We start from the raw sequence: 18380 nt of genomic DNA on the forward strand, positions 1-18380 counted from the left end.
GCAGTTCCCTTGCAGACTAAAGCCACAGAGTTTGTAGTGGTGTTAATTATTTACACATTCTGACGATAACTCTCACTTTTTTACCTATGAAGCGTATTTACCTCTCACTTTTCACCTAAATTGTAAACAATAAATTCCCTATTTTCGTCATCGATTCGTTGTTTCTGTTATTTTCAGTTTTCTTCGCAATGTCGTAATATCGAGAACATCGAGTCACCAGAAGTGGCAAAGAATGCATCTGGAAGATTTATATAATTCACCAGAATAACACCTGCCAAATTACGCTAAATATATTTTCAGGTTTCAGTGTACAATTTTGCTTATTGTTGGATTCAGTAGACTGTGGTTCGTTATGGAATCTTTCCCAAAGTAGAGGATCTTGACATTAGTTCTCAACCGACCTGGGTCTCTTAAAATTGGCAGAAGAACTGACGATTAAACACAAAGGAACTAAATGGTGTGGGTATGCTGTACACATGGTCAGGAAAAAATGCTTTTATGATATTTTGATTTCGTAATCCGGAAGAAGAGGCTACTTGAAGGCAGATCCAGATTGGAGGACAGTAAATAATGGAATAAATCGTATGTGACCTAGGCTAAACGACTTGCGGTAAGAGAGCTGTTGACGAGTTCTTGTGAATGCAGCGCGAAATATTCTGGTAACGAAAAACTCGGCGAATCGTTTGACCATCTCATTTAATATCACATGAACGTGGAATATCTTTACTATGAGTCTGGTCAGTTAATTGGATATATGGATACTTTGTATAATTAGAAACTTAGTTTGTTAATTTAATTATCTAGTAAATTAGTTCGTTAGCTAATCTATCTGTTAGTTGACAAGTCAGAACTTTGTTACTTCATATTTATTTAGCCAGTTTGTTAGTTGGATATTTCGTTACTTTGTTGGTTAGTTAATTATTTACAATACCGTGTTATTGGTATTATTGTAACATTGTTTCATGTAGGCAATTATATACGTATAGATCAAAGCAGTGTTTCTACCGCGGATTAAATTGTCACTTTCTATTTTGTCGCTGTTCTGTGAAACATATCGGAAATGGGGGAGCACAGGACGCGTCACGTGAAGTGTCCCCACGCAGCAATGTAATGTGCAAGTCCCATAACCACAGGAACACAGCATGAACCCTATGATCTGAGACAGGACAATGACTGGGCCAATGGGAGTTGATTCGCTCAAGGCAGGGATGTTTCTCCCTATCCTTGGCATACGTTAACCCTTTGCGGTTCCTACGGAGTCAAATGTGCTGCCCCACCGCGTTATTCAGTTCGACTTTCAGAACTATAGAATCGCGACTTAGGATCAGAACGTTTATGGCGATACCGAACTGAGTGACTTCGGATTCTGCTAATCACCATGACAAAATTCAAACAGACCGTCTTTTTAATTCAGTTACATAAATATTTACATATCTGCGAGCGTCGAGCTTAGCTCAGAAAAGACGTACCTTCGTTTCAGATTTACTTATATAGCAAAACACAAACGAATAAGGAAAAGATTATGTTTTCAGTTCGAAAGTTTTAAAAATTTTCGTGCTAATCTCGACCTTATTGGCTAACGTCAGAGAGTCCATCGACGTGCTTACGTTAAGATTAGGATATGGCAAACCACTACGGGTACTACTCAATGTAATATTCAATCCCCAAATCGGATAGGAATAGAATTTACACTAAAATATCACTGGGTCCCGTAGGAAACATTAAGGACCCCTCAGTAGACCTCCAGGCCCCTTCCTGTATTAAACCATCGGAACACTATGTAAGATTTGAAGTTTTCACGGCGATGACTATGAAGAAAACAGTCTTCTGGGATGTGGCGCCGTGTAGATATTGTGTTAACTAACGTTTCGGAGGAACGTATCGCCTCTATCTTCAGGGTAGAAGAAAAAGAAGAAATCCGTGAGCGAACCAGCGTGAGTAGGTGCTGACAGACGTCGATTAACACAATATCTACACGGCGCCACATCCCAGAGGACTTCTTTCTTCATTATCGGAACATTAATTCGCCGCATACTTGCACGAACATACTCGTGTTACCAGTTCCTCGAATATCGTTTTAGTTTGCATATAAACAGACTGTACAGTACTGCGGGTTTTTTGCTCGTGCCTGCAAATTCCAGGCGTGAGTAAAGAGGAGTGAATATTCATACAGAAACCGCAGAAACCGTTTGCTATGAAAGTTTTAAGGCCTTTTAGTCCCGTGTGGCACCCCTCGGCTTCATTCCCCCTTTCCCTGAATACAGGGTGTTAGCAGCAGACTTACAGGTTGCAGACAATGTGTGGCAAGGGACTACAGGGGGGTAGATATAAGAACCTCCACAACATGCAGAAGCATATGGCGCATATTTGCAGGCTTCTCTGCTATATATCTAAACAGTAATAATACCAGACATTTCCTGAAATGTCGTCCCTTATTCTCAGGAGGAACGTGCCCAATTTTCCGGCGTGTAATAAGATTCCTTTCCTAAAACAAACCCCCTTCCTTCCTGACTCACCATATTTATTTTTCTCTTAAGGTATTGGCTTCTTGAATCGTGGAATGTTTTATACACTAGGAAATGAAAGAATTACAATTGTTTGGAAGCTAAATTATAAGGATCTGAATAAAATGCATGAATTATAATTAATTGTAATATTGTTATGATACTGAAATGTACAAAGTTACACTGTGTACAGCTCGACTGGGGAGAAAGGAAAAAAATGGTTGGGGGACAATCGCAGGGAAATAGTCACTTTGAAGGCCGTTAATGTCCTGAAGTTAGTTGGTGTGTCCTGGGGAACTAAGTTGTGAGTACCGGAGAAACTGGTTCAGAATCGTGTGTCATGAAGGGGCTTTGGTGTTTGCAGTGTTAAGCAGATGCCATCTGCTTTGTAGAAATTGAGTTATTTAGAATGGGATCTTTGCGATGTTGGATATGGTACAGTTCTCACATAATTTCTGGGATGTATCAGCATTTACTTTCAGGAGATAACAGTTTCCAGATCTGTGGTCTTCTGGCTAATGTAACACCGTTACATTGAATCATTTCGGTTCTGAAAAGAAAGCATGACGCCTGCTTTTTCTAAGCATTCCTCACTGTGCATAATGAAGCTAGCAAGAACTATAAATTAATAATAATACAATTAATTATCACTTTTGTGAATAATCTACACTAGCACATATTTCGCGTGCAATAAGTTTACCAGGTGTAATCTCATAATTTCAAACCGTCAGATATTTATAGATATGTTCACATGTTTTGGTGACTTTAGACGCGGGTTTGGATTAACGAATAAATTTACTGGATATTCACAGTCGTAGCTACAAATAATTGTAACACTTTCAAAGGTACTGTAATTATAACAAATAAAGTTAACTATACAGCTTTAACTAGTCGCTGCTAGGTAACAGATCTAAACAACGGCTATTCCTCTGCAAAAATTTCACTATCCGTTTCGTGGCAATGGATTTTAACACAGGAAGTGTCACTGTCACACTCAAGGTATCACTGCACTACAGCACACATAAAGTCTTCAAATCACACATTAAGACCTCATTGGCCGACTTCTAATTCTTCTTCAATTACGAACACTGACACTCAACTACTAGTTCCATCCTACAGCTCACAGCTCTCGTTATATAGCCGCGGCACGGACCGCGTAGGAAACCTCTTCTAGTCAGCATATTTGCGTAACCTAGTCAAAATCAAAGTCACATTGCGACTGACGGTCAGTCAGTAAATCTTGGTGTCGAGCCCCATCTGGGGCTCATGACCAAATATTTATTACTGTTTGAGAGTTAGGCCTTGTTTTCGTGGGGTGCCCTCTCAGATGAGAGGACGGGGGTCTGTCTTTTGTATATACTGCTGGCCCTTGCCAGCGTAGTCTTTCTCGGGTCCGAGTCCCTTGGGACTCACGACCATATTTTACTGTTTGAGACTTCCCATTTTGTCTCCTCCTACGACTCGCAGGTTCACGGCGTAACCTAGCAACTAGTGCGTATCTTATATAACAGTGGCTCCCCTATTGTTGTCACGTTCGGAAGGGGTAAGGTATTTGGCCGTCGCATAGAAACGGCAGTTCTTCTATTGCTGCCTGCATCCTCTGCCGCAAAAATGTTTACGGACATTCCTGTGTTGTTAGAGAAACGGCTCATATATCACAATAGTAATGCATACAGTGCTCATGATAAAAAATATTTAGGTGTGTTTATGACCTATCTCAATGCAAAATTTCAAATGCCTGTTCCTTAATTACTACCAACAATCAAAACGCCTATTTCACAAAATTAAAATCTCAATAATTTTGTACACTTTTCGGTGATCTCTCTCTCGAAAAAAAATTCTGGTCCCTATATTAAAAAACGTAGTGATATTAACCCATTCCCAGGGTCGCATCTCTTCTCTCAAAGAAGTTAAAAATTACGAAGCTCGAAGAAATTCCGGTGGTCGTCTTACCAAATTACATGAAGATGTATCAGACTACACACACTCAGTATCATAAATATCTATTTTCTTAGCATTTCTAGTTCCCAGGACTTTCCCATCAGCTGATAATCTGGAATCAGAGCATAATATTTAGAAGTTGTATCTGCCCCAGCACTCAGGTGAGGTTTGCCGACTGAGGTGTTCCACTAGTCCCAAACATTGGACTAGTAACGCTAAGTGAACTACACCTTTATCAGAACCCTTTAGAATTTTCTTTTCTTCTATGTTGAAGAATCTATGCCGATGATGTGAATCTACTGGGTGATAATATAGATACCATAGAGAAAAACACACAAACTTTAATTGACGCAAGTAAGGAGGTTAGTCGAGAAGTAAACGCAGAGAAAACTAAGTATATGTTACTGTCTCGTCACCAAAGTGCATGGCAAAATCATGACATAGAGAGAGGTAATTTTATTTATTGCTAGTGGGGTGACTAAGTCCTTTGTACTGCGGCCACTTCTGGCCTATTGTACCAGCCCCAGATGATAGGTGACGGTGATTGTGGAGAAATTGGTGGAATGAAGATTGACAGGGGAAACCGAAGTACTCGGAGAAAACCTGCCCCGGAGCCACTTTGTCCACCACAGATCCCACTTGACCAGATCCGGGATCGAACCCGGGCCGCCGCCGTGGGAAGCCAGCGACTAGCCGCTTGAGCTATGGCGCGGCCCTAAAGAGAGGTAACAGATGTTTTGAAAATGTGGCACAGTTCAGATATTTGGGAACAACGATAACAAATCAAAACCTGATTCAGGAGGAAATTAAGAGGAGATTGAACTTGGGTAATGCCTGCTACCATTCGGTCCAGAACCTTTTGACTTCTCGTCTGATGTCCAAAAACATAAAAATTAGAATATACAAAAAAATAATTTTGCCTGTGGTTCTGTGTGGGTGTGAAACTTGGTCTCTGACATTAAGGGAGGAACGTAGACTGAGGATGTTTGAGAACAGGGTGTTTCAGAGAATATTTGGACCGAAAAGAGATGAAGTGACAGGAGGTTGGAGAAAACTGCATAATGAGGAGCTTCATAACTTGTACTCTTCTCCAAGTATAATTGGAATGATCAAGTCAAGGAGAATGAGATGGGCAGGGCATGTAACACGAATTGGGAAGACGAGGAATGCATATAGGCTGTTGGTGGGAAAACCGGAAGGAAATAGACCACAGGGAAGACCAAGGCGTAGGTGTGTGGACAATATTAAAATGGATCTTAGAGAGAGAGGATGGGATCGTAAGGATTGGATTGATCTCGCTCAGGATATGGACCAGTGGAGGGTTTTTGTGAAGACCACAATAAACCTTCGGGTTGCATGAAATGCTGGGATATTCTTATGTACTAGAAAAATATTTCAGATAACACCTGCAGAATATATTGAGGCAAATATATTTTGGTACACACTGTTTCTGATACCATGAGTCTTTTTTTTTTTGCCTTCATTTCGATTATTTCAGCCTTTGTTCATATAACCTGCTGTGAAAATTGCTGTTATCTATGGAAACAACCGAATTAACGATGTTAGGTTCAAATATTCATCCACTTTACAAGGGAAGTTGACAAAAAATAAAGCTTTTTACTAATCAGCACACATACATACATACTGCATGCTAGTTACAAGGCATAAGAAGGGAACTGATCGTAATGTAATCTTCTGTTTGTCTAGTGCTATATAAACCTAAATGAATAACAAATGAAAATTAATTAAATAGAACTCGATTAAATGTATTGGAATGGGTTAAAATAAATTTTAGCACACCTTTCGTTGCGCTGTGGACATAGTCCCACTTCGTATATACATGTTGTGACGTATTTGCGCTATGCAGGACCCCCCCCCTCCAGCGGTGACGTAACGACATCGGAGCCACTGCCGCTGCTAGGGTAAGAGGCCAGTAAACACTCCACCCCCCGCGGTGACGTAACAGCACTACCCACTGTGACGTAACAGGGAACTGTATAAAAAGCCGGCTGAGCAGTATGTAACCAGAGAGTGTGTGATCAGGAGTGACACAGTACGGATCGTGAAGTCGCCGAGAGCAATGGAAGTAATTGTGATACTACCGATGGCAGTAATTGCGTAATTGTGAATTGCATAAGTGTACGAACGAATGTGGAATAAATTCGCTATATCCAATACGGCGTGAAGTTATTTGTCGCGTGACATACCCACACGTGACAATATCATAACAGAAAAAAATTTTAGACCCTGAAACTGCCCTGCATCTGTAGGAAGAATAATTTACAATATCAAAGTCCCTCGCCCAGAATAGATCCCTACATTCTATGGTTTCGTCAAGAATATTTTCGAAGTCCTCACTGAGTTATTATGCAACCCGCTCAGGTCTGTGTACTCAGAATTCTAGAGGTAAAAGTTAATTTTTAAGTAATTAAACACTACGCTACGAAAACGTATGGGAGAGTTGAATTATAGCTGAAACATTCGTGATATTGGCTTCACTCCCTGGCCGCTTTATCCCCTAAGAATGCGTCCTCTGTACCCATTGTTTAAGAGACTGAGTGAGCCCCAGAGCCGATTTGGACGTTGTTGAGAACAGAAAAATCTCTTACTGCTTCCGGTAATTGAAGCGCGGCCGTCCAACTCGTAGGTCGTTGCTATACCGACTGATCTATCCCGGCTTCTGATTTGAGAGTGTATACCAAATTAAATTCGCCTGAAATCCAGAGTGTTATTGCGTCTTTTAGCTGGTTTTCCTTAATTTAAAAAGAAAAAGTAGGCCTATGTGATCACCTTGCTGTCTGTGTATGTCCTGCCCCATCAACATTTGAATGCTTGAACTAGTCTTTATAAAATTTGCTGTATATCATGGCAGCTGGGTCCATCTCAACTAGCATTTTCTAAATTCCTCCCATCAGTCTGCGTGTCTGTATGTGTATCCCTCTTATCGTTGTTAGGCAATGATTCAGTAGACACATTCCCGCGGCAACGAATACACGCAACAAGAAGACTTGTTCGAGGCATCGTTTTATATGCGTTCCGTGTCCCAAGAAAGGAAAGTTTGTGGGTCTCTTTGTGTATCCCACAATCGTTACTAGGCAACTAGCCGGTAAACACGTTCCCGCGACAAAGAAGAATTGTTGAAATCGTCTTGTTTTATGTTCTCCGTGACCTATTGAAAGAAATTAAGCGATTAGTTCTTCCCAAAACTTCCTTTTTTACTATACATCTTCGAGACTTGGGGCCCTGTCAATCCCCTGATCCTACTAGAAACATGGATATCGTGGACACTAATTGACCGGTTAAGCGAATATCGGCATGAAGATATTGCCACTGTATACACCTAAAGTGGAAGTGCAATAGGCTATTGATGTGCGTTTCTGTTATGCAGCAGGCCGTGTGTTCACGTCTTCAGCACTTTAGCTGCGGGCAGGGTGATACTCATCAAAGTATGTGTGGTTCTATTAACATGATGAATTACTACATATTTATTTCGCTTCCAAATGAATATGCTTCATACACACATCAAAAAGTGTGGAGCTGGTAGAGCTTTTCATAATAATTAACTCGAGCCTCAAGTCATAATTATGATGGATGTTTTCAAAATATGGTTATGTGCACTAAACTGAATCTACAATGGGCCTCACCCGGCTCCACGGTACCAAATTTTGGGTACTAGGGTACCAAATTTTGTGTACTAGGGTCCCAAAATTTTAATTTTCTTCGACATCTGATTTTATCTATTTCCGACCAAAATGTAGGCCTAATCCTTATGTTATGGACAGGAAGGTTAAAATTATAACATTTAAATATAAAATTACGGATATCTCTGTACCACAACTTGAAGTGGTATACGTGACCTCGATATAAGGCTCCATTCCTTCTTGAATGCAGTACTAAATAACGATGTCATCATTTTCACGTTCGAGCCGCCTTACCACTAAAATTTCACTTTTTAAATAAATATTATATTGGTATTATTTGATTATGTCTACTATAAACGCATATATTCATAATAATTTTCGTAAAAAAAATACCACCGAACAAGTTGTCTAGACATACCGCTCTAGACTTGCATTCGGTAGGTACTCTGTTCTGATCTGCGACATCCGCTATCCAGCTTCAGGTTGTTCATGGTCTTCTCCAGTCACTCCTATAAAATTCCTGAATAATACCATGGTTAGGCCACGGCCACTTCCTTCGAAATGCTTTCCAACTTATCATGATTCAAGTGTCATTCCGCCATCTTGCTCTCTATGTGTCCGATACTGAAAGTAACGTTCAAGGTAAGATGTGGGATCCGGCATAGCTTAGTCGGTATAGCGACTGACTACGGGCTGGATGACGGAGGGCTGGAGTTCGGGTCCAGGTGGGGGTAAGAATGTTCTCTTCTCCACGTCGTCCAGACCGGCTCTGGGGCCCACTAAACCTCCTATCCTATGGATACCCCGGGCTCTTTCTCCGTGGGTAAAGTGACCGGGGCGTGAAGCTGACCACTCAGCTCCAACTAATTCAGAGGTCAAGAAAATGTCGATCTACACATATACATCCACTGACCCATACGCCATCATGGCTTAGCGCTTAATTAGTTAAGTACAGCGACAACTTTACCTTACTTATAAAAGGTAAATTGTCCCTGTGCTTAACTAATTAAGCGCTAAGCCATGAAGGCGTATGGGTCAATGGATGTATAGATCGAAAGTAACCTACAAAATAAAGCATAATGTCTGGTAATATTTCTTCGACTTGTGTGGGATGTATTTAAAATGTAGGTAAATTATTTTCTTGTATAAAAGTGGTCAGTTCGGATTATATCGGATTTTAGTGTTAAAATATCTTCTAAACATTCACGTAAATATGAAGCACTGACACTTACTGCTCTTACTTTCGTCAGGAATTTCCATAGAGGCGTTATATAGTATTTAATATAGGGAGAAGTCCCACCTTTCCAATAGTACTACAGTAAGTAGAGCGGCAGTCTCTGCGAACGTTCATATTGTTCTAGAACTACAGTACGTTATTTTATCAGAAGTTTAATTATACGATTATGTAGTATATGAGGTTTGATCTATATGGACGATGAAATTATTCCTCCTTGTAATAATTAACAGTTATTTGCAAAAAGTGCATGACGCAATGCATTGTGGGGAGGTTGTTTTCATCCGTCTGCCTACAGTGTTCGTATCCGAAGTTAGTGAGTAGATTTCAATATATTTTATTATTTGCGTTCTGCACTAAACTTCGCCGTGTATAAGTGAACTTGGTTTTGATTCTTATGGTACAGCAAGAGACCATCTTTGCATTAATTTAATTTTATCGAGTACCTCAAAGATATTCGTAATACAAAACATTGCAACTATGCTTTGCAACTATTGTCCTTTCTCGCCACATAATGGAATAACCATTCGAAATGTACTTTTTTGGTTTACTCACTGTTAATGCTAACTTTAATTTTTCTTGGAATTATTATTAAATTATTGCCATTATATAATCTTATTTTGTATTTTTTTAGTTGTTTTGTGTATTTCTATGTACTCGTGTCACCTTTGTAATTAGCCTCTGTGTTGTTAAGTTTGCACACAAATTACCACAAATTGAATTATTATTATTATTATTATTATTATTATTTACTTACTCATGAAGCTGAGCCCTTCTGGAGGAGCCACCAATTCTGTAGCTACCCAAGAATTTCCCAGCAGTTTGCGGAACCCGAAGATTTATTACCGTGTTCACAAGAGCCCTCCACTGGTCCCTATCCTGAGCCAGATCGATCCAATACCTACCACCCTATCCTNTTTTGGTTTACTCACTGTTAATGCTAACTTTAATTTTTCTTGGAATTATTATTAAATTATTGCCATTATATAATCTTATTTTGTATTTTTTTAGTTGTTTTGTGTATTTCTATGTACTCGTGTCACCTTTGTAATTAGCCTCTGTGTTGTTAAGTTTGCACACAAATTACCACAAATTGAATTATTATTATTATTATTATTATTATTATTTACTTACTCATGAAGCTGAGCCCTTCTGGAGGAGCCACCAATTCTGTAGCTACCCAAGAATTTCCCAGCAGTTTGCGGAACCCGAAGATTTATTACCGTGTTCACAAGAGCCCTCCACTGGTCCCTATCCTGAGCCAGATCGATCCAATACCTACCACCCTATCCTGTCTCTCTAAGATCGATTTTAATATTGTCCACCAACCTACGACTTGGTCTTCGTAGTGTTATCTTTCCTTCTGGCTTTCCCACCATTGTCCTATACGCATTCCTCGTCTCCCCCATTCGTGCTACATGACCTGCCCACCTCATCCTTCTTGACTTGATCATTCTAATTATACTTGGAGAAGAGTATTATTATTATTATTGTTATTGTTATTATTATTATTATTATTATATCTGTGTCACTGCATATGTATGTGTATAAAATTATAAACTTCAGAAGTTAGGACATTTTACTCATATAATTTTACGAACATTTAACGAGAAAGAAGGAACAATAGAAACTTTCCCAGTAACTGCATATTCTTTTCTAGTTTGTATTTATTTCCTCGTGTGCTGAACTATACTTTGGTTACTAGATAGCCGTCAGTTATGTAGGTAATTGTAGGATGATTGTGAATGGTTCATTGGAAAGGATGTGGAAAGGGGCCTTACTAGCCCATTTGAATTTGCTGATCTGTGATTAATTTGTGAGGGCTGTCGAAACTAAGGAAAATTCATTAATGTAGGCCATCCCTGCACTGTGACTCGATCCCTGAACCTCTCGACTACTAAGATCTAGAGTATTAATGAAACCTTTATCAACCAATTCTAAATTGCAGGGGGTTTTGACGAAATTTGATTTTATCAGATCTCCTGGTCAACTAAATTCCCGCTTTCATGGAACCAGATCCCTTCCTGTGTTCCCAGAAGCGCCCTCTCGAACTCAGTCCACTCTCTGAAATCCAGTTCCTCTCAAGATCAATTTTGGCAGTATTCTCCCACTTATATGTAGTTTTTGAAGCGATCTTTTCAATGTTGTTTTTGCCGTTCCCGTGAATGTTACATGTGCCACCCATCTGTCCTGTTTGAAGAGCACAAATTGTCATGCTCGTCATTACATAATCACCTTACAGTTTCTCTAATCCAATATGAACAGCTGCCCGAGTTGAAAGTAATGCAGGAACAGCGAAAACATGGTGGATAAGAGTAATGTTGGCTGTTTGGAGCCACTTGCTAGACTGAAGGTTGCTTGCCCCCACCCCATGTTTATAAACCCCCTCTGTCAACTTTTATTCGGATATTTCCGTTATCCCTTCGGTTATTCCCGCCAATAAACCTCCCCCTGCTTCCCCTATTTTGCAGCGCCGGGACGCCAAGCGCCTCTACGCTCCGGGACGCGTTGTCAGAGTCGCGACAGCCGTCTACAAGGGAGGCTGTCCGTTTTGTACCCTGCTCCAACGTCGTGGCCGTGGGGTTGAATCACTAGGCAACCAGCAGTGCGCGTCCTGACATCCAGTGACACGTGTAAAGGACAGCGTCCCGGTGCGTGTTCGGTTCGTTTTGCTGTTGATGTTGTTTGTTGTTACTTGGGAACTGACTGTGCCCAGTCATCTCTTGTCATATCACAGTTCTTAGCTGTTTATACACAAAGGACGCAGCCTCTAGGCATCTCCTTCGCGCGTTCATTTGTATCACCTCATCTGAACCTCGAAACACTGATCAAAACAGAATTATGAGAATTTAATTTTTGGTAAATATTTCGAGATATATATATATATTTTATCCGTGAAAAGTGATATATTTATGTAGAAAGCTTAAATTATGTATCGTTTTTAAAAATCTACATATTAGAAAGTAATTTTATTGTACTTTTGGGCATCGAGAAGGTTTAAATTTATATTCTTGAACGTTGAACATTTTACGAACTACAGACTAGAAATACTGAAGTTGAACCTGCAACGGACATTGAATACTAGGCACTTTCAGAACTGACTGCATTGTCCCTGGTAGAAAAGAGGCGAGTCATAAAACGTTGAAAATTTCTGATACGGGAAGGAAGTTCCTACTTGAAGCGAAGTCGAGACGGAGACGAAACACTTTGCGTGCTGAAACCGTACAACCTGGAAGAAGTTCAACCAGTGACATAAAGAGGGATGTTTTCGGGCTCACGCCGTAGTCTTTGGTAAAAGTGAAGTTTAACGGGCGACACAAAGTTCGACCGTCTTTCGAACTGAAGACGCAGTCCCTGATAGAACGAAAGCTGAGCCAGCGACGGACGAAGACGAAGAAGGGACAGACGAATTCGCCTCGTGACGAAGAGTGCAGCTGAATGCCAGCAAGTCTGTTGCCGTATCTTCCGGTGACGCTCGGAGCAAGATCCCCGTCAGCAGGTGTCCCAATGTTAGCCATGTCAACGCTGATGATGCCTGCAGCCACGATGACCACCATGACGAACCCGGGACCCATTCCCGTGGCTCAGGCAAAGTTCGCTGCCGGCGGTGGTGGGGGTGTCGGAGGAGTCGTTGGGGAACGAACTGGGGGCGAACCCAACGGCAAACTTGCCCCGTTGAACCACAACACAACTGGGAACAAATCAGGTAGGACCAGTTCATGCTGTCGTTCAAAGTTTCTTTAATCTTAAGCGTTTAGCGTCATTGAAACGCTTTTCTTGACTTTTCTGTTTCTGTGTCAACTACAGTGTCATATGACATCAAGTTGTAGGAATGTTAATAGAATAGTGAGTAGTCAAGGACTTGGCAGGATTCAATCATATTGTCGCAGGAATATGCTACTGCAGGCAATAAGGAATGTTACGGAACTGCTCAGTCAAATTATGTTCAGTTATGTGCGTTCTAGACTTTCATGCTATTATCGAACAGTAGCTATATCACAGTCAGCTTAGCTTCTCTTCCTTGTTGAATTTAGTGACGTTTCTTTAACACAATTTTTTACATAACATCGAATGGTAGGATTAATATTAATTATGAGCTGGGAAACAATCTGAAAAGGATCTACCTGGTTTATTTTAGGTTAATGTCTTAGTATTTGCCTGAATAAAAACAGAAAAGCTAGTTATAAGAGTGAAGTTTAACTTCTGTTAAGGGAACGGGTAAAAAGCGGATCTTTGTTGAATGATTGATTTCTGTATTTGTGAGGAGCTGCAGTTGGACTAGTTTTTCGCAGCTGTCAATGAAACAGCATTCCTAAACCAAAATTAAATCTTAAATGAAATGTAGCTTACGCCAGACGTAATGGTTACACTGCCACGCGTCTCTCGCAAGAGCCTCGTTCGATCGTCAGATCGAAGTGTGCCGCTTCAACGTGACATTGCCACTTGTTATATGAGGCGAAGCGGTTGCTTTTTAGGTGGCGTAACTGTTTTGAGAGGTTGAAACGAAGGCAAGACTGAATCTTGATACAAGGTTCTGATACGTAGCGGAATGACACAAACGCTTTCCATTAGATTCTGCACACCCCATTGTCCCCGATGCTCATTTGCTATATATGCAGTGTTTCAGAGGTAGCTGATTTCAGATATCACTCTGTATATATGCCAGAGATTACTGCCATCTGTTGCAAAGCTAATCACCGTTACACATGCAACACTTCGTGAAGTTATGTTTGTTTTCTAGTAATACGTTATACACACACACACACAAATTATTTAGAAAATGTTTTCGCTTAGAACTTGGAGATGCTGATGGGAGCAAGCCCTACAAACTGATTAGATCTTTATCTTGTGTTAAGTTCGAAATTTCGTCGCGTTGAATCGGAAACTTGGAAAATATTACTGTTGGCTTCGCTGTGTATCTCTGATCCTGTATAAGAACTGGAGAACTAGGAAACTGATTTTTATTAAATTTAATCTTGAAAATTTTCTGTAAATTATGTTGAATCATCCCAGTTTTGGTTAAAATTGTACGATAATAATGGAAATTTTGCATACAGACTTACATGCGTTTCTCCAGAGTTTATCGGACCTATGAATGTTTCGAGTAAACGCAATACATAAAAATAAAACACGTATTTTAGTGCACTTTTCCCTCAAGTTTTGAGGTTTTCCGAAGAAGGTGGAATTGTTACGCAATGCTTTTTTTTTTTGCATTGCAGTTGGATCAAGAAAAGTGTTTTTCGGTTTGAGCTTATTGTAAAGTAGGGGTCATCGTAAACCAACAACGACCAAAAGAAGGCTCTCAGTTTTAATATTATCCCCTATACTAAATTTATTCGAAATATTTTGATAGATTCGTAAGTAAAATACACGGAAAGACAAACATGCACTTGAATAATTCCCATTATACATTCATTTTATGTACTTTATGAGAAAATTAATAGTTATCCTAAATATAGGATAGAATGTAAAAGAATATGAGTCTTAAGGCCTTTGACGGCGAGGGAGTTATTAAACCGTCTAAAACTACAGATCACTTGCAAATTAAAGATTTAACATCGTTGTCGCAGCTTCCGTGTTTTTTTCCCGGCGAATTGCACAGAAAATGGGACCGTCAGAGAGAGAAAGATCGTCTTGCTGTGATGACGTTGCACAAATTGTTTGTGCTTCTGTAGACTTTCTTCCTTGTCATTGGCCGTAACGGCGTAAGAGCTACGTAAGCATTAAACAATTGTACGTTAACCTTTGATTCTGCATCCTGTTATGTTGAGTAATTGCAGAATTAAATTTACTTCATCATCGTCTCATCTTCAACAATGATTAGTAGTTTTATTGAGATTCACTATGTGTTTCCATTGCATTGGTCATCATCAGGTGACATACTAACCGGAAATTTTCCTGTTCAATTTTTATAATATCTGCTTTACCTACCGTATGAAAATATGGAAGGTCGCAGGAGCGGATCCCGATGAAGTGGTTTTTTTTCAATTGACCTAATCCTTCCAGCCGCACTATGGCCCTGGGATCGTCTCAGACTCTAACAGAAATGAGTACCAGGAATATTCTTGGCGGTAAAGGGCGGCCGGCACTTAAGGCTGACAACCTTACCGCAATCTATGAGCCGATTATCTAGAAAATGTGGGAACCTAAACGTCTCACAACCCTATGGACCTCCATGGCCTGATACAGGGTACCTTTACTTTTACTTACTTTACTATTATGAAAATGTGAATCAGGTTTAAAATAAGTTCACATTGTATTATGCATGTTGGAATTTTTGTGATATCTGGTATAAATATTTTCAAATAAAGGCAGTATGACGAGATTTAAATTCATAAACTGGTTAATAATATAAAATAAAATTAACTTAAATTCGAAGATGAATTGAAATTGCTATCTTGTGTCTAGTCACCATGATTTATAGAATATATTAGATCTAAATAGTCTTGTTATTAAACATCTGTGAATAATCATGTTAAACTGGGTATAATGAGGTAACATAACAAAATTGTGTAGGTGTTAAATTTATCTTTAAATGTTTAAGTAATAATGTGATCTGATGAGGTGTCCGACGAGATGTTGCATGAGTTGTTGTCTGGGGTTAATTCCATATAATGGCATTTGAGATGTATTTATGGAGTATTGCTTGTGCGGGACCTTTCAATCTCGAGTCGTGATATTATGGTATTAATTATTCGTTTATTGTTAGGATGTTGCTGCTTAAAGTGAACGATCAAGTGCTAAGAAGTGTATAATAAACATTTGGAAATATTTATATGTCTCATCATAAAGAGTCCAGTGTATATAGCACAGTGTAAACGTGTAAACGTTGGGAGATAGGGGCTAGCTGTATCTGCTGGACCCAACTGAGTAGGTTTTACCTGAGGACGGGGACAGAATCCAGTCTCCGAAACCCCGTGTTTTAAAAAAGAAATAGAACGGTTTAAGAAACAGACAAGACGATGGATAATGTCCAAACGCACAATACTTGTAACAATGTAAACATAATGGAAACTCAATCCGTACACCAGTGAATGTCTAAAAAAGAAAATATGACAATTTGACAATCAAGTTTCTGCTTTTCTTTAATTCGCGTAGTGGCGGGTGGAGTCCAGCTGGATCCACTCGGCACTTCGGCGACTGATTGGCCTATTGTACCTGCCCAGGGTGATTATGATGATGGAGAATTTGGTGGAATAAAAATTGACAGGAGAAACTGAAGTACTCTGAGGAAACCTGCCCCAGCGTCACTTTGTCCACCACAAATCCCAGTTGATCAGACCCGGGATCGAACCCGGGTCGCCGCGGTGGGAAGTCATCGACTAACCGCTTGAGTATTTTCTGATTAGTGTGTCACTTGATCATGATATATAAAGCTGAAACATATAGTGGTTATCAATAAAATATTTGTTAGTTATTGAAGTTTCGTCGACTGCTATTGATGTAAATTTAACATCGATTAATTTTATGATTACGTATTATATATATTGTGTGCGAAATTCCAGGCAAGGGAAAGAGCTTCCTCCCCTTTTGCCCCTTTAGACAATGCTACTCTTGAAGAAAGTCGTCTCCTGGGTTGGCGCCGTGTATTCTTCGTTTTGGCCGACGTTTCGGAGGAACATCGGCCAAAACGAAAAATACACGGCGCCAAAACCGAGAAGACGACTTTCTTCATAGTCATCGCCGTGAAAACCTCAAAAGTTACATAATGCTACTCTTGTTGCCTTGAAGATGGAGGCAGGATGTTCCTCCGAAATATAGGTAATCACCTACCACTGTACCAAGACGACCACAACTGAAATCTAAACCCCCTTGGACGCCTCTACTTCACAGCTTCAGTAGATCTTGTGTATGGCTAGCAGGGAAAGTGATGCAACGTTTCGTACTCCCACGTCTGATAATACATATAACTCGTCATTGCAGATTATTTGTAAGGAACTTGTTCAATTAATCTTGGATTAGGACGTGTAGAATTACTTCCCTTATTGTATATCAATAAGTAGAATCAATGAATGTGCTTCCTTCCTCTTAACTTCGAACCAGTTGATGGATATTCATGGAATTTGGTATGCACAACAAACCGCTGGAGACCAGCTTTTAATATCCTAACATCGATAATAACGGCAAGGCATCCAATTACATTTCCGAGGCCGGAGTTCTATTACAGCCAACATAATATATTACCCTGAATTCTGTGTTATAATAGATTTATTAAATTGTTAAACTTTTCTAAAATTGGACTGCTTTCTAAAGGGAGATTTGAAGTAGCAACGGTGAGGTTTCAGTTTATGTCTACTAACTGGTTATATCAATGGAGCAGAACCCCTTTTTAGAAAATTATACCGGCGTTTCTTTTTAACGTCTTACATTTTTCAGTTGTGTTTGCCATACACGTTTCGGCAGCTGACTCTTCTCCTGTTTTCAGGTTATCTCTTGCTATTATTCTGGTTGGCTCTTTATGCATTTTAAGTACTCGGTTTGTGTTGCGTATTCCGACCATGTCAACGTCCTTGATACGAGATATTCTGATAATTAAGGATACAAATTACGGTGTTCCGCTTAATGTGATCGTCTCCTTCGACCACTTTCTTCCTATCCTCAGGCCCAAATAAGAACGTCAGATCTGCCGGGAATTGAACCCCGGTCTTGGTGTCCGTGTCTTAGTAGCTACACTGCTTTCTTCTTCTTATTCAGTCGGTAGGACTCGTTGGACGGGGCCGTAAGGCCGCTACCTAACACAAAAAGGATAAACACAGACAGACGTGCATGTCCTGAATGGGATTCGACCACAAGATCCCAGCGTTCAGGCGGGCTAAGACATTTCATTTCTTAGACCGTTTCGCCAGTGCGATCGGCGCACAGTTTGTTAAAATTATGCATCCCAATAAATCGCTGTATTGTGTAATTATTAATGTGTAGTTCTTATTACTTTCACCATATAGAGCTCGTATCTTCATCTGAGAACTTATAGTTACGAAGATGACTAGCTGATCTCCTATTCAACGCGAAACGTGTGAGGACTGGATGAGTCTTGCTTGTCGCGAGACAGTGCAAAATGTC

At 40.0% G+C, this 18380-nt stretch overlaps 1 protein-coding gene across 6 annotated transcripts in view; it reads left to right on the forward strand.

Moving 5' to 3' along the window:
* The window catches only part of LOC111862160 (nucleolysin TIA-1), an 872186-nt gene that overhangs the window by 250771 nt on the left and 603035 nt on the right, over positions 1-18380 (forward strand). For 5 of the 6 annotated variants that reach the window (XM_023847339.2, XM_023847340.2, XM_023847341.2 and 2 more), the window contains exon 1: positions 11840-13026. The exons of the other annotated variant lie outside the window; for it this stretch is intronic. In XM_023847339.2, coding sequence (XP_023703107.1) covers positions 12759-13026 — 268 coding nt within the window. In that variant the 5' untranslated portion in view covers positions 11840-12758. Of the gene's footprint in view, positions 1-11839; positions 13027-18380 lie in introns of those variants that run through there. 6 annotated transcript variants of the gene reach the window in all.

The sequence above is a fragment of the Cryptotermes secundus genome, unplaced genomic scaffold, assembly GCF_002891405.2.
Source record: "Cryptotermes secundus unplaced genomic scaffold, Csec_1.0 scaffold859, whole genome shotgun sequence".
NCBI classification, from domain to species: domain Eukaryota; kingdom Metazoa; phylum Arthropoda; class Insecta; order Blattodea; family Kalotermitidae; genus Cryptotermes; species Cryptotermes secundus.